This window comes from Opisthocomus hoazin, chromosome 6 (genome assembly GCF_030867145.1).
Source record: "Opisthocomus hoazin isolate bOpiHoa1 chromosome 6, bOpiHoa1.hap1, whole genome shotgun sequence".
NCBI classification, from domain to species: Eukaryota; Metazoa; Chordata; class Aves; order Opisthocomiformes; family Opisthocomidae; genus Opisthocomus; species Opisthocomus hoazin.
In genome coordinates, this window is record NC_134419.1 from 39,664,107 (window position 1) to 39,680,822 (window position 16,716).

At 49.2% G+C, this 16,716-nt stretch overlaps 1 protein-coding gene across 1 annotated transcript in view; it reads left to right on the forward strand.

The window, feature by feature from the left end:
* TLL2 (tolloid like 2) overlaps nucleotides 1-16,178 on the forward strand; it is a 38,889-nt gene extending 22,711 nt beyond the window's left edge. The window contains exons 9-18 of the mRNA XM_009939897.2: nucleotides 145-290; nucleotides 1,234-1,429; nucleotides 5,865-5,990; nucleotides 7,655-7,815; nucleotides 8,583-8,763; nucleotides 10,074-10,199; nucleotides 11,048-11,175; nucleotides 11,858-12,071; nucleotides 13,134-13,384; nucleotides 14,228-16,178. Of these exons, the coding sequence (XP_009938199.2) occupies nucleotides 145-290; nucleotides 1,234-1,429; nucleotides 5,865-5,990; nucleotides 7,655-7,815; nucleotides 8,583-8,763; nucleotides 10,074-10,199; nucleotides 11,048-11,175; nucleotides 11,858-12,071; nucleotides 13,134-13,384; nucleotides 14,228-14,362 (1,664 nt within the window). The 3' untranslated portion in view covers nucleotides 14,363-16,178. The remainder of the gene's footprint in view (nucleotides 1-144; nucleotides 291-1,233; nucleotides 1,430-5,864; nucleotides 5,991-7,654; nucleotides 7,816-8,582; nucleotides 8,764-10,073; nucleotides 10,200-11,047; nucleotides 11,176-11,857; nucleotides 12,072-13,133; nucleotides 13,385-14,227) is intronic.
* Nucleotides 16,179-16,716: the final 538 nt, after the last annotated feature.

Below are 16,716 nucleotides of genomic sequence, written 5' to 3' on the forward strand. Positions count from 1 at the left end.
GCCTTTGCGCAAAAAGCAGTATTGGCACAGATTTGACTGAGGAGGAAGGCTGTGTGTGGAACAGGCTTTACCTAAGGAAAAAGCTGCAATCTCATGTTTTTTTTCTTTTTGTTTGGTTTTGGGTTTTTTTTTTTTTTAATGGAGCTATTTGTGGTGGAGAAATTCACAGGGACGCTGGCCAGATCCAATCTCCCAATTACCCAGATGACTACAGACCTTCCAAAGAGTGCGTCTGGAAGATCACCGTTTCGGAGGGCTTTCACATCGGAATCACATTCCAAGCCTTTGAGGTGAGAAATGTCATTGTGTATTATATTACGGATATCGTTTCACTTCTGTAGATCCTTTAAAATTAAGAAGGAAATGATGTAAATAATAATAATAAAATAAATCTTTTGAGTAGTTCAGAACAACATTTCTACTCACCAGAAGTTTGTTCAGAGATTTTGAAACCAATTTTTAAATATTATGAGTTTTCAGAAACTGTTACTCTAGACAGAAAGGATTAGAAGGGGCACGAAGTTGCCGATGATGTGAAGTAGGGACTCAGGAGTCCTGAACTTTTCACTCTGGTCAAAGGAAATGGAATGGTCACAGTCAAGGCAAGAAAACCCTGTTGGTGTCACCGGGGCTTGGCAGATTTCAGGGCATTTGTGACTCTCTAAAGAAACGCCATGTTCCCCGCTGGCAGACGGGCTTTGAAGGGTCAGAGAAGGTTTTATGGGATGGATTATAGGAGGTTGCATGCTCTCTGTGAGGAGCCCGGTGATGTGCTGCTGATGGCTGACGTCTAAGCCACAGGCAGGAGTGGACAGGGCCTGGGCTGGTGCATAAAACCCGTCGAGCCCGTAGGCTCCCGTGGCTGGTGCAGGCTTGCTGTTCTTGTCCTGGAAGGGGCTGACAGTGTCACCTCCGGGCTGCGACCCCACGGCTGCTCCCTGAGCCCTCCCGTGCTGTTTCTTACAGCTGCTCGTGGAGAAGCAGCTCATGGATAGTCGTGGGCTGGGTTTCGCTGGAGGGCAGCCGTGAAGCGGCAGCAGGACTGAGGTGTGCCCGGGCTTGAACATGGTTTCAGCTGCAGGAGAGTTTGGTGGCGAGGCAAGGACCGAGCTGTGACCCGTTGTTTGGGACGTGCCTTTGGAAGCCGGTCTCTGGCCAAAGTCTAACCGGGTGGCTGGCCTGGCCCGGGGCACTCGTACTGGTGAGCTACAGGCACACCTTCTCCCATTACAGGTTGAATGGCATGATGCATGTTCTTATGACTACCTGGAGATCCGAGATGGCCTCACTGAATACAGCCCACTGATCGGTCACTTCTGTGGCTACGAGAAGCCAGAAGATATCAAATCCAGCTCAAATAAAGTATGGATGAAGTTTGCATCTGATGCAACCATAAACAAAGCAGGCTTTGCAGCAAATTTCTTTAAAGGTATGTGATCTAATAGCTCTCAAGGTCAAAGCTGGGGATCACTTGTTCCTTAACCTACTGCCGTCCCAAAGTGATCAGTTACCTTAGTGCTTGTAGTTAAGAGCTGTTGGACTTGTCCGTACCACTGCCAATGTCAAGTTGATGTGCCAGTTGATTTGGGAGCGTAGTGGGGTTTGATGCTGAGGCATGATAACCACCTCGCTGATGAAGACAGAAAGCCAACTCAAAAAACATTAGCCTTTCGTTTATGGGTCAGTCCCAGCAGAGACACTAGCAGCAGGGCAGAATGTCACCCCCATTTGTCCAGGCCAGGGGACACTGCCGTTTTCAAAGAAGGCACTAGTACTCTACAGAGTGTTAAAAACAACTCTCTGCGTAAGTTCCATTCCAAAAGAAACTTCTGGAGAGAGGGCAAACCTGGTTGCAAGCAGCATCACAGGGAAAGTTTCAAAGTGCTTTGGGAGACAAACGTGTTCCTAAGCGGAGATCCTCTTCCAGAAGATGCGAATGAAGACAAAGATTCTTCTTAAGAGCTGGACCCAAGCCTTGGTGCTTTACCAGCATCCTGGTGACTTGATAGAGGCAAGAACCAAATACCTGTTCACTTGAGAAAATACCTGCGGAGCTGCTGCGAGGTGGATGGTCTTGTTTCCCTTAGGTTCAGTGGCAGTTGTACAGAAATAATAGCTGCAATGCCAATATTTGGATTGCATAAGTCCTTTATTGATTTCTACCTTAACTTTTGTCTTGTGTTAAGGGTGTCACGGTCCATTTGGATCTCTGAAATTTACAGGGCAGTGTACTCTGTGAATTAAACTTTATTTCATGAGCTCATTAAGAAATACAACAAACACACACAGCAGGGGTCAATCCCTTTTGCTCAGACTGGCCTATCAATCACCTGAATTCACTTATTCACTATTCAGGTCGGAAGGTTTCATAACTTATAACTTAATCCATGCTCTTCTGTGCAAAAGAAAGAAATCAGTTAAAGTTTAATTCGCAGAGTATGTTGTCCTGTGAATTTGAGAGGTCGAAACAGACCGTGACAAAGGGTGACTGCAAGATCGCTGGCAAATACCATGATGCTTAATTCCAGTCGCTGAACAGCGCTCTCAGTGCCGAGACTTCCTTGTTGAGATTTCTCAGGTTCCGTAAAGACACAGAGAGTAGTTTTTTTCCCAAAGACGTTTTGGCTTCTTTTAGGAGCCGATAGTGCAGGCTTCCTGCAGCAGGGATGCCTTCCAGGCATTAGCACTACGTTGGAGACTCCTTGGCCTGCAGCAAGCCGGGTTGTAGAATCTGAGGTTCTCCTGCAAGTTTGTAGAGGAAGAAAGTTACACACGTGAACCTGAGATCTTCCTTGTGGTACAGACAGTCAGAAATAAATAAATTTCTTTTTCATGTAAAAAAATGCATCAACATGCAGTGCCAGTACAGTTGCAGACAGAGGTACTGTCTCTGGAGTTCTTGCTGGCAGATTGGATCTTGCAGCGTCTGCTCAGCCTTCACGTGTCTGAACCAGAAACCGTGGAGCCTGTGGGTTGTGAGGGTGTTGCTGCCTCCATGCCGGTACGTTCAGCTGAGGAGCGCAGCGTGTTTGCTCGGACCAAGCGCCAGAGTAGCCATGGCTACACAGCTTCTAGCCAGCTTCCTGGCGGGCAGAGCTGAGGGCGGTTTGCAAAAGCTGGGTGGACGTACCTGCAGGCCACGTCGGGAGTTTCAGGCTGGGATCTGAGCTCTGCAGCCTTTACCTCCGTATCCAGAGGGACTGTGACTACCAGCCACTCCACAAACAAAGTCAACGGACAAAGTCGATGGCTCTGCGGGCACTCCTCAGACTGCCACCCGTAGCTGATTGAGCAATGGGTCAGCTTTGCTTTAAGGAATTGTGAAAGGAATAGAGCTTCCATCATCTGTCTGACAACACTGAAGTTGGCTTAAAAAAACAAACAGAGATAAGGTTGGAGTTGAATGTTACGCTTTGTGAGAACTTGCAGTGGTAGCTTGTAACTTTTCAGAGAAGATCAACCTGCAAACAGCTCAGGGAGAGTAAGGCAGCTCAGGGAGGGCAAGTCATTGGTCACATCCAAGAGGCAACGTCCGGATGACCTGACGATTGCCTTGTGTCTATCCCACCATGAATAACCCGAGGGAAAGCTCTAGGATTATTCTTCACTAGTTATCTTCGTTTTGGTAACAAATTGTTTGTATCACTGAAGCCTCTTTTGTGTACGGTGGAAGTGTTGGTAGTGATGTGCTTGTCTCACACGCACGTTTTTGTGCCTTTCTTCTGCATGGCAAACATTAGAGGAAACACAATGCTTTGCAAAATATACCTGCCCATAGCCAGGACACATCTGTCTCACGGTAAAGATGGATCGCAGGAGTTTTTGGTGACTGTAGGAGTTGCAGCCTCCCTTTTCTCTCAAGCGAGTGATTTATCAGCCAGATGAGAAGCTATTGAACCTGTACACAAGCAGGGAGCAGCAAAGAAATGCTCTGCTTTCTTCATAGTCAATACACAAACAGAAACCAGAAAAAAAACAGAAACCAGGGACTTGCAATGACCATCCAGTCAAGACCGTTCCTGTCTGACCTGCTCAGCAGGAGCTGATGAAGCTGGAGCGTGACGTTGGGTGTGGGTGTCCAGGCGCTGGGACTGTGGGGGCTGCCCCGTGCTCAGGCTGGCTCTGCAGTGGACCCGTGGCAGGACGCGGCTGAGCTGGTGGTCCCTTTGTCAAAGCACATTTAAGGAAGGTCGAAAAAGATGGGGAGAGGGAGGAGGAGGGAACAGAAAGTGTGAAACAGCAGAGGTAATGCCCAGGTCAGAGGAGGAGAAGGTGGAGGGGCTTCATGGCAGAGCAGATGTTCCCTGCGGCCCGTGGAGGGCCTATGCTGGCACAGGGGGAAGGAGAAGAAGGAAGGAGCAGCAAAGATATGTACTGGCTGTAGCTCCTATCCCCTCCTGCCTTTGCACGCTCGTGGCTCTGCTGAAGGGACTGGCTGTAAGCTGCAGTGGTACAAGACAGGAGGAGAGGAGCCTGGAGTGAAGTTGAGCCTGGCAAAGGGCAGCCGAAACGTGTTTTCCCTAAGCCTTTTAACATTTGTTTCCTTTTTTTTTTTTTTCCCCCCAGTGTTTGTTTCCCAATACCTGAATCGGTGCTGAAATGTTTATATTAATTGGCAATGAATTAAATTAAATTCCCCAAAGTTGAGTCTGTTTTGCCCACGACAGTAATTGGTGGGTAATTTCCCTGTCTTTCCTATGAGGAAAGGCTGAGGGAGCTGGGCTTGTTCAGCCTGAAGAAGAGAAGGCTGAGAGGGGACCTTGGAAATGCCTCTAAATATCTGAAGGGTGGGCATCAGGAAGACGGGGCCAGACTCTGTTCAGTGGTGCCCAGCGACAGGACAAGGGGGAACAGGCACAAACAGAAGCAGAGGAAGCTCCAGCTGAACATGAGGAAGAACTTCTTCCCTCTGAGGGTGACGGAGCCCTGGCCCAGGCTGCCCAGGGAGGTTGTGGACTCTCCTTCTCTGGAGTTATTCAAGACCCACCTGGACGTGGTCCTGTGCAGCCTGCTCTAGGTGACCCTGCTTGGGCAGGGGGTTGGGCTAGATGACCCACAGAGGTCCCTTCCAACCCGGAACATTCTGTGATTCTGTCTCAACCCAGGAGCTTTCTTGCTCCAGTTCTTCCTATTCTCTCCCCCATTCCACTGGAGCAGGGGGCCAGGGAGTGAGCAAGCGGCTGGGTGGTTTGTCTGCTAGCTAAGGCCAGCCCACCACAACCATGCTAATAAACCCATCTGTTAAGGGGTGTGCATGGAACCAGAGGTTGGGGCGAGAAGCCAGTACCTCTGGCTATCTGTGTATAAAAATGTCAGTTTGTGTTGTTGAGATGGGGTTGGAAGAACGTGACTTCAAAGTCTAAGGGAGCAAGACTTCATGTGTCTATGAAAAGGAAGAACCTGACTTCAGAGTCTAGGGGAGCAAGACTTCATGTGTCTATGAAAAGGAAGAACTACTTGTGTGTTCTCCCAGCTCCTTTGCTGTACCTGGTTCAGCAGTGTACGGCCTCCCACAGCTCCTTGCTGTGGGCACCATAATGGGCTGGATCCTTAGAGCTCAAGTCACTCAAGAGCATGAAGAATTTAAAAAACAAAACAAAACAGGGGAAAATGAGAACAAAATGCAGTGAAGTCTTTACAGGACACCACATTTTCCTGCTCCTGTCTAGAAAAAGCACTCCTGACTAGTAACAGTTTTGGTGGTTTGAGTGCTTTAGGCACTTGTGAGGTTTCTGCCATGCCTGCTCCGTGGGCTCGGCTCCTCAGCCAGTGCTCTGGTGGTTCTGCCCAGAAGTGTTGCATGAAGATTATGATGGGTTTGGGTGGTCAGGAAAGTGTGACTTGTTCTGGTCTTCTCCTGACAGAGGTGGATGAATGTTCTCTGCCGGACAATGGTGGGTGTGAGCAGCACTGTGAGAACACGCTGGGCAGTTACAAATGCACCTGTGAGCCTGGCTATGAGTTGACAGCTGATAAAAAGAGCTGTGAAGGTGAGTAACCTACAGATTGAGGCATCTGTCTATAGGATGAGTACTACAGCTAATGATGAAATTGAACAGTCTTGGAGATGATTTTCCTTGCTCCTGCATCCTCCTTGCTTCTGTTATCTTCCTCAACCTGAAAAATTTCTTTTTATCGACATCTTCCACTGAAAAACAAGTTTTGGTTGAAAAACTGAAAATACTCTGATTCTCTACAGGTAAACGTCTCTAAAACCAGTTGTCCCTTATGGCCTGAGATCCCTGTTCTAAATTTATTAGGTTTTTTAAAGAAATTTGTTCTGTAGAGTAAAATATTGATGTTTTGCCTGCATGCAAAGCAGAGATTCTCCATACCGAGGAGTCAATTCCCTTCTTCTGTTATGGGGGAAAAAGCTCCATGTCTTCGATAGAAACTCTTTCTGTCAGCTTCCTATTTATACATAAATATGTATATTTAGTTAATCTCTTGCAACAAGTGTTTGCTCCTGCCAGCAATACAGCTGTTGGAGTGGTGAGAATCCACCCGTTGTTCTTGCCTTCTGGCTCTGCCTTTCAGCTGAGACCTGCAGGGAGCTCCATGTGCTGTGAGGGCTGTGCTCGGAGTCACCCGACTTGCCCTGCCTTCTGCTATTACCCAGCTCTCTGGGGAAGGCTGCTGTTGGCTTGGTGAGGGCAGAGCTAGGGGCGTGCAGAAGGCTTTTGGAAGCTTTACTTTATTTTTAAAAACAATTTCTTGCAATTTTGAGCAAGCCAGCTGGTATAACTTGGCAAGTGGTTTTTGAACTTCACTCTTAACTATTTTAAAGTTCATTTGTGGGCAATGTAGGAAGGGTAGTCTTTGAAATTGTAGCCAGGCACATCAGAGTAAATTGCTTTGGTTTCTCCAGACACACTTGCTCGCTACACTTTTTGTATTGAAGCTGCTCCCTTGGGTTAGTTCTCTTAACGTAAAATGATGCTGGGAACATGGTGCAGGAACCTTTTATCCCTGTGGGTTTTGAAGATCTGGCTGTGTCTCAGTACCCCCAGGAAACAGCAAGAAAAAATTGCTTTGTTGCAAATAGGATTTTGCAGCAAAAGAGCAAACTGAGGTTGATTCCTTTGAGGTAAAAGCCGTCCACAAGACGATGAAGTTGAGATGTCCCAAATTTTTAAAGGAAATGGGATAATAAAGCTAAGTCTTTGGCTTTGTCTTCAGTTTTCCCTAGAGAAGATGCAATCCACATACAATAAGCCACTGAAGAGTTGACAGGGATGTCTTCCCTAGGATTCCGCTATTTTCTAATTATTCCATTACTGATAAACTTGAAGGAGTAAGGGTTGTAGGGCTGAGTGTGGGTGAATTTGCCAAGCTAGCCTGTACAACTGTATTGTGCATGTCAAGTCAACAGATCCACGGTAAGCCCAAGGCTAGAGAAGAAGAAGGAGGTTGACCTTACACCGTGTGAGTGGCTCAGGGTCATAGCCCGGTGTGTGTGTTTCACTGGTGATTTGTAGCAGCTGAGGTTTCGGTCATCTTTGCAGGCTCCCAGCATTTTAAACCTGTTCTGGAGGCCAGGATTTGCAATGTGCCACCAACCAGGGGCCAGTTCATCTCCTAGCTACCAGTGTGGCCCAATCTGTGTGTCTGAACAGAACCAAGTAAAACTTGTGTTCATTTATTGCCTCTCCAGCTGCCTGTGGGGGCTTCATCACCAAGCTCAATGGGACCATTACTAGCCCTGGATGGCCCAAGGAATATCCTACTAACAAAAACTGCGTCTGGCAGGTGGTAGCTCCAGCCCAGTACCGGATCTCTCTGCAGTTCGAAGTGTTTGAGCTGGAAGGCAATGATGTACGTAACCGGTCCCTGCATCTCAGAGGTGTGACTGTTGGCTAACTCGGAACTGGATAAATCCTTGGGGTACCAGGAAAAGGAGACTTTCTCTTGCTTCTGGGTGTTTACCCACCCTTCATATAATAAGCCAATAACAGCAATTATTCTCCTTGAAGTCTGGATCTGCTTTCTCTATGCAGTGGAAGGATTAAAGTGGTTCTGTTATAAATGGGCTTCTTTTCTCTACCAGTTTTGCATAATTGTAGGTGTTTTCCATCCCTAATAGGTGTCCCATCGCACCACCCCCCTTCTCCAGAGCTGCCTTTGTAGGAAAATAATTGGAAATGAGCAATGAAGTAGAGTTCTTCAAGGATAAACAAAACAACCGGTAAAAGAGTCTGTTCTCTGCCCTGCCAAGGGCAGGGTGGCATTTGGACAAAGCGTTCAGGTCTCCCTTTCTCCACCATAAATTGGGGCAGTGTCTCTTCCTTAGTTCAGCAGGCTGCTGAAGTTCGTTCAACGTTGTCAGGCGCTCGGATGAGGTGGGAGTAATCATTTTAGCTAAATTAAATGGAACCTTTGCTATTCTGATAAACACACCCATGCTATAAGACCAGGGCAGCAAGGGGGGGTGAGAAGACTGACAGAGGAGAGTTTGGGGAAGTCAGGAATGAGTTTGAGTAAAAGGCTGTTTCTGTTCCCCCTTAGTCAAGCCTCTGTCCCCTTCCTCTGCGATGCTCTGCTCCAAGTCCACGGAGCTGAGAAGTGTCCTCCTCTCTCGGCAGGTCTGTAAATATGACTATGTTGAGGTTCGCAGTGGGCTGGCTTCTGACTCCAAGCTGCATGGCAGATTTTGTGGCTCCGAGAAGCCCGAAGTGATCACCTCGAATGGCAACAACATGAGACTGGAGTTCAAATCAGACAACACGGTCTCCAAGAAAGGCTTTAAAGTTCACTACTTCTCTGGTACGTGGCTGTATTCTTTCACTTGCTTAGCTCTGACTGAACCTCTTGGTTTTGGTGAACTTTCTTCAACCTCCTGTGAAGTCAGGCAGAGCCTGATGTGGTTAGTTACATGTAAAAAGCAGGGTCGCTCTGTGCTGTGTCACCTCTCGTCTTGGTTTCTCAGTGCGGTGTATGGCCCGGTTTCGCGGTGTCGAGTCAGCAAGGTGCATGGATTCCCTCAATGCCTCCAGTCCTTTCACAGCAGGAAGCAACGGGGAATGTGATCCTAAAGGTTATTTCTGTCCCCAGAGTCATTAAAGAAAAGCTTTTTCCTCTGAAACCAGAAGAGTTAGAAAACTTCCAGGAGTCTCCTGTATAGCAATCCCCCCCCATCAAAGCCGTGCCTGCTAGTGGAAGTTTCTAACCCTCTGTTCTGAATCCTTCATAGCTCTTGGTGTCAGCGAGGTACCTTGTTGGCAGGCAGTTTGCGAGGTGAAGTATGCGTTGTACGGACGTGGAAGCTCAATTCCATCCTGTGTTTTCAGCAGAGACCAAGGAGCGTTAATGTTTTTGTGGAGGATGATCAGGCAAAACGGCCTTGAATTGACAGCTGCAGAGTAGAATCAAGGCTGGGGGTTTGACTTGTGAAATCTAACACCAGGAAGGATGAGGTGGGATATGTTTCATCTAGAAACAGAGGAGGCAGATGAGGTTAATGAGGTTCAGGAAGGGCATTGGCCCAGAAAAATTGAAGAAAAACTGCCCGTAAATTAGAGTGGGCTGGAAACCGTGAGCAGATCCTATGCTCAGAACAGTGAGATGCAGGAACACGTAGACCTGAACACACAGGAGTGAGCATCCACTGGGACATATTTCAGCTGCACAGAGCAGCTCGCACCTTAGATCCTCTTCTCCATCTGGCTGCTTGTGCTACGGACGGAGCTGTTTAAAGGTGGAGGCTCATCGGAGTATGTAGGAACTTGAAAGTATAAAGACTGGCCAGTGGGCTTTTGCCTAGGCTAGTGAACTTGTGTGATGCTTTTCCTGGACCCTGTTCTAAAAGAAAGAGTTACTGGTTTCTTTTAGATAGGGGTCTTTAACCATTCAAAACTTACATTATGTAATACAGCACATTTATGATGCATTTTATGGAATGAAAAACAACTCAAGAGAATGGTATCTGGGCTAAAAAGCTGCCTGGACTAGTCCAGCAGCAGAGGCTGGAGGTCTGCACTGGTATCTGCCCCTGTGGGTGGGGGTCTCCCGGCTGGTGACTGCGGTGGCCGGTTTCTCACTGTCAGCTCAGTGTCTGATGCTTTGATCCTGCCCAGACAAGGACGAATGCTCCAAAGACAATGGTGGTTGCCAGCACGAATGTGTCAACACCTTTGGGAGCTATGTATGCCAGTGCAGAAATGGCTTCATGCTGCATGAGAATGGCCACGACTGTAAAGAAGGTAAGGTCCTCGCTCCTTGTGCTCGGGAAAGACAAGCTGCCTCAAACCCTGCTTGAGCCAGGATGCTTCCTGCCTGGTGTTGGAACCGTGCTTGTACAGCGTCCCAGGCTAGGGCACCAAAAAAGTCCCAGGTGGCTGAAGAACTACCTAGTAAAAGGAAGAAAGGGGCTTGTTTTCAGCTGGATCCATTCCCATTCTGGCCCTCCATGTGGCCACAGGGATGGACGGGGTGGGTGCAAGGAGCTGGGCTAGCAAGAGGAGCGTTTGTGAGACATCCTTACTAGACTAGTCACTGCTGCTTCGTTTAATTACTGGGCTGAGTCAGAAGAGAAAGGATGAGCTGATCTAACTGCTTGCTGTTGCCACAAATACCTTTCCTCCTGCGCCCGCACCCCTGCTGCACACTGCCATGGCCCTCCTGTACGGTCTCTGGTCCTCGTCTGATCTCTCTGTGAGCCGATTCAGCTTTCTGAGTCGGCAAAACAGCTCAAGGCTGAGATAGCACCAGAGCCAACGTGGTGGAGGGGTTGGACACTGTGTCACTGGGAATGGAGCAGATGGGATGGAGGAGCAGGAGAATACGATTGAGAGCAGGGAGGTGGATGAGGTTACTGAGGCCCACGGAATGAGGTGGTCCATCTCACCAGCTGCCAAGTTAGCCCAAATAAGTGTAGGACAAACCCACCAGAACTACCCAGTAATGCTAAAAGGTCTTGTTCAGTGACTGAAACCTCCCCTGTTTCTGCCCTGTTGAGGGTCTTGTTGGGCAGAGAGGAGCGTGTAGGACGTTATGTGGTTCCCATGAGACCTGCCTCAAAGCCTGCATCTTGTGATCTCTCTCCCTCAAGCTGGTTGTGAGCACAAGCTGAGTGGAGCGGAAGGAACGATGAGCAGTCCAAACTGGCCTGACAAGTACCCCAGCCGAAAAGAGTGCACGTGGGACATCTCTGCAACGCCCGGCCACCGAGTGAAAGTCGTGAGTACCCAGCGAGCGGGAGTGTGAGGGGAGGAGTGGGCTGGTTGTGCGGAGCTGATGCCACTTTCCCCTGCTGCCGTGTGAGTGGGAGGTTGGTCCTCATTGGTCCTGTTCGGGATGCTCAGAGGATGGCATCCTGGGAGGCTGCCCCTGGACCACGGAAGGGCAGAAGGTCTCAGAGGGACACAAGGCAGGGGTGAGGCAGCTTGGAGGAGACTCCAGCAGACGACAACTGCGCTCTCTGTTAACAGAAGATATAGCATGCCCTCCTTGCGAGCCACTCAGTTGGGACCATCTCTGCAGAAGGTGGTGGCAGGGCCAGTCCCCAGCCCCTTGTAGGGAGAAGCGTCAGGCCCAGGTCAGTGGAAGTAATAGTGAAGAACTGCCCATGCAGTGTGATAGGCAGGGTTCCCAGCCAGGAAAATAAGAGCATTTAAGGCTTGCAGTCGAACACTGTTGTGGGGCAGCAAAGTGAAGGCTGCACGGCACGTTCGTATGAACTTCTGAGCTTTGCCACCCTGAGATCACACTGCTCTGAAAGCACGCTGTTCTGTTTTAGTTGGTGGTAGGCGTGGGACAGGCATACCATTGGCCCTGTTTCTCACTTAGCATTTCATCCTCTGCTACGCTGCATACTCAGATTTACAAGTGTCTTTCTTACTTCTCCTTATTCTTGCTGTAGACGTTCAACGAGTTTGAGATCGAACAGCACCAAGAATGTGCCTATGACCACTTAGAAATGTACGACGGGCCCAATAGCAAGTCACCTATCCTTGGCCGCTTCTGTGGCAGCAAGAAACCAGACCCTGTAGTGGCTTCTACCAACAAGATGTTCCTCAGGTTTTACTCTGATGCTTCTGTGCAAAGAAAAGGTTTCCAGGCGAAGCACAGCACAGGTAAGCAGGTTGCCTGCCAATACCCCAGTGAGGTAAGATGTCATCAAGTCTCACTGCTTTTTTTACCAGGCAAAACCAGGCGCGCTTTCCTCCCAGATAAGCTTAGCCTGAGTTTTACGTGTTTGTCTGTTGTGCTAACCAGTTCCCAGACCATTGTTGGTACCGTGCCGTAAATGCCAGCTTCCGTATCAGCTCAGACGTCGCTTGATGTCGGACATTCCTGCTCACGTCCTTTTGTTTAAGTTGGAGGTATTTGGTTGAGCAGCAAGCCCTTGTGTTCCTCATCAACCCTCGGAGCGGGAGGTGATGCAGCTTAGCCCATGTGTTGGCCCCACACAGAACAAGCCCATTTTAGACTGGTTATGATGGAAGCAGAGACGTGCTGTGGACAGGCACAGCTTGATCCTCTGATCTGTGGCAGCCCGGAGGCGAGCATCTTGCACCAAGGTTCATTTTTTTGGACCCCCTGCGGCTGCAGATGGATGAGACGTGCTCTGAGCGGCAGCGTGTGGGAGGCTGGGCAGGAGGTGCCTTCCCCACTGGCTGCAGCGTGCCGAAGCACACGCATTTTGCACAAGCACAGGGCTACTTTTGTGTGCTGCGGGCAGAAAAGGATGGGTTCGGTCCCCATTTTTTTTTAACGTGCTTCAGCTTCCTGCTGGCAAAATACGTGGGGTCAGAATTTCAGCTGCAGGACGAGTACAAAGAGCATGTCAAGTCTTCCTTTAAGCAACTGCTCTCTAAAATGATACATTTTTCCGGAGTATAATGAGGCAGGAGCCCCATCCTGCCAGTTTCAACCAGTCGTCTCTTGCCCTGTATGTTCTGTACCAAGAGGACCGAGCTTCTCTGCACTATGTGGGTCATTGAGTTCAGGGGTGACTGGCAAATTCACTCATTTGTGGTAAGTTTGGTGCAGTGGTTAATCACATTCCCTGTTGTTCATGCTCTTCATGCTGGAGGACTTCTCCCCCCACAGCTGGCCAGAAGCAGGATGGCGAGGTTTTGTTGGGAGGTAAAGCCATTGACAGGACTGTGGTTTGTGCCCTTTTCTTCCTCCAGAGTGTGGTGGGCTCTTGAAGGCTGAGGTTCAAACTAAGGACCTGTATTCCCATGCTCAGTTTGGGGACAACAACTACCCAGGTCAAGCCAACTGTGAATGGGTGATTGTAGCTGAAGACGGTTACGGGGTGGAGTTGATATTCCAGACCTTTGAGATTGAGGAGGAGGCCGACTGTGGGTATGACTACATGGAGATTTATGATGGTTACGACAGCGGTGCACCACGCCTGGGACGCTTCTGCGGCTCGGGGGTAAGCCATGGCGGTGGGGATTTCAGAGGCATAACAGGAGGGGGTGAGGAAGGGTACTCACCCTGTTTGGACAGGGGCAGCTCTCAAACTGGTGATGAGAATGCCTTGGTATTTAGAACTAGAGGTTCTATGTTGAATTTCTCTAGGACTTCAGCAGTGAAATGGAGAAGGCTCTTATTGCATTTAAAGGGAGACAACCTGGGAGCAGATGTGTCGGAGCAGTCCTTGCAAACTGGGGAAATGGGGTGGAAAATAAACAAAGGCAGAGCAGCTTGGTGTGAAGTTCAGGGCAGCAGGGCAGTAACCCACCTGCCTGCACGCTGACAAATGGAGAATGGCTGGGAAAGCGTTGGTCCGGCCGAGAAGCACGTGGAGGTTGTAGTGGGTCACAGCGGTGGGGGAGATAACCAGAGGTATCATGTAAGATACATGGCTAAGCTGTTTAGCTGCCATTGAACCCTGGGAGAGGCTCAGCTGCCCCACAGGGTCCGGTCTGAATTGTGCCATTTCCTGAAAAGATGAGGACAAATTGGAGAAAACTCAAGACGACTTGAACAAGAACATCCAGGGAGTCCCGTGAATGCTCACCTACAGAACACAACTGGAAGAACTGGGATTGTAGAGTGGGCTGGCACCAGCCTTTGAACATGAAGGGCGAGCGTGCAAAGAGCAAGGGAATGTGCTCAGGAAGCCAGAGCAGGGCAGGAGGTACTGAACGCTCAGTGTTTGGGTGTCCTGACCAGTCCCTCCTCACTCGGAGCTTAAATTCTAGCATCATCGCGCAGACAGTTATTTAGCCTACAGCCTTGACCACTCTGTGCTGTCTTTTTTACTTTTCCGCAGCCTCTGGAAGAAATCTACTCTGCAGGGGACTCCATCATGATTCGATTCCACACGGACGACACCATCAACAAGAAAGGCTTTCACGCCCGATACATAAGTACCAAATTTCAGGATGCCTTGCACATGAGAAAGTAGTTTGACTGGCCCTCGCAAACATACCCATCTGAAGATTGAGACATTTAACTGTGATCTTTGTCTTTTCTTTTTTTTTTTTTTAAGGCTTCTGTGCACCTGGCCAAAAGCAATGTACAGTTTTTTCTGTAACTAAAACTAAATCCAGTCTCAAAGGTTTGCCTCTGAAATTATTAGCATGACCCTTTCTTGTTAATGTGCCCAGGGCCAAAAATTGTCTTCTAATTGTATGTACCAGGGCATAAACAATTGTATTTTGCACAGCTTGCCACGGGGCTGAGCGAAGACTGAGCTTGAATTGAGAAAAGCCTTCGTCTCGTGCATGTCGTGTTTCTAGGTGACATCTCCTAAGCATCCTGTACACACGAGCTGTCCGAACGTGTTTTCTGGAGCGGATGATGTGGACAGTCACTCGGTACGATTTTCTCAAAGGACCTTGGGAGCCACCCACTCTCCCCTACCAGCCCAAAATACTCCGTGCAATAAGGGAACAACCAGATGGCTGGAACTCCATCGTTCCTTCTGTCTCATCTATTTATTGTCTTGGTGATTGTGGGTTGAGAGCTAGGCAGGGGCGCGGGGACAGTCTCTTTAGGGCTGCTGGCTACCTGGATCGTGGTGAAAGAGAAGGGCCCGGTGCCTGGTTTGCAGTAATTGTCGTGGTATGTGTTGAATGGGAGTACTTTGATGCGGCGGCCAAGGGAGGGGTGGTGGCTGGCAGGGAGGTGCTGTGGTGGGATGCGAGGCATGACCGGGCGATGATGGCAAAGCTCAGCAGCTCCAGTGCTGACGGTGCGCTCCAGTTACAGCACCCGGCGAGGCAGCAGGCCAGGATGTATCTTAAATAAGGAATCTCTTCCTCACGCCGCCCATGTTTGCTTTCTCAGCCTTCTTTACGCTGCTCACTTTCCTTAGTCCCGCTTCCCTGCGAGCTCCCTGCTGCAGCCTCGGAGTGCTCTGCAATGTCGGCTGCCTGGAGCGTCTCGCCGAGGGGAACGCTGACCCAGGGATAGTCGAGGTGTCCCTGAGACAGAGGGACGCAGACCGTGCTGCTGGTCAGTGCTGGTGAGTTCCGGGAAGCCATCACACATGTGCAAGCTCCAGGTACCGGACCGGGAGCAGGAGAGCTCTGCTGGTGTCTGCTCCTTCCCCGTTCCTCGCCGGCCCGTGGCCCAGTCTCTTGACTTCGTGGCAGGGGTGCAAGCGAGACTGTCACTTAAGCACTTTGAGCGACGAGGCTCAGACATGCTCTGTGTCGCAGTTATTTATGTACGTGAAAGCTACCGAGCCACGGGCTTGCAGAACTAACGGGTAGCTTGGCACTTCTTTGGGAAGAAGTGGGGAAAACGGTGCTTTTAGGGGCATCACAGTAATTGAGCTGTTGATACAGTAAGGAAAAAAAAGAGAATTAAAAAAAAGACTTTATTCTGAATGATATTTCATTAAGGCACTCATGGGCAATTATGATCTAAAAGCCGAGGTGTGTTAGCTTTAATAAAGTATTTATAATCCAAGGATTACTATGTTTACATAAGCAATGTGCTGTCGGGCTGGGGGGTGACACCTCCTCTCTGGTGTACGGCTGCGGAGATGCATGGGGCCCGCGCCGCTGTCAGGCACAAACAATATTCCTGGAGGAGAGAGCATTCCCGGACAGAGAATAAATAGACCCAGCCCTCTCCAGAAGTCCTTGAACAGAATACGGTCCAAGTATTGCGAATACTAGGAGAAGCAAGTGCTTAGAACAAGAAAAATAAATTAATTTATACATACAAACACATGCAAGGTCATATGTATATAAAACGTGCATGTAGAAGACCAGTAGTCAAAGCCTTAACAAGTGTCATGTGAACAACAGTCTACCACTGACTATAGCTTTATTGCAGGCTCCATAAACCCATGTTGTTTCTGGTTTGGTTTTCTAGCTCTGTTTTGTTCCTCTTATCAAATTTTGTGGCCTTTTTACAGGCACGACCTCTGATCTCAAGCTGTTTGACCACGCAGGTCTGGGGAAGTGAGCTCTGCTGGGTGGGATCTGTATTTGTCCTTCTCTTCCTTGCCCCTCTTCAGGCAAATCTCAGTGACTCGGGTCTGGAAATAAAGGCGTGACCCTGGTCCCTGAGAAAAGGAAGGAGAGTTTCAGGTGGCAAGCAGCGGTGCGGGGTTCCTGGCTTTCTAATGGGAGCGGTGACTCTGGAGAGAAGTGGCTGCAGGAGCGTTCCATGTACTTTAACGTCTCTGTTCCGTGTTCTGGTAATTTCCCATCTTCCCCAGAGCTGCTTGCAACGTGGTTTGATGGATCTGCTGCGCTTGGTAGCGTTCATGCAGGTGTCTCTGGTGACAACTGTTCTGCTGCT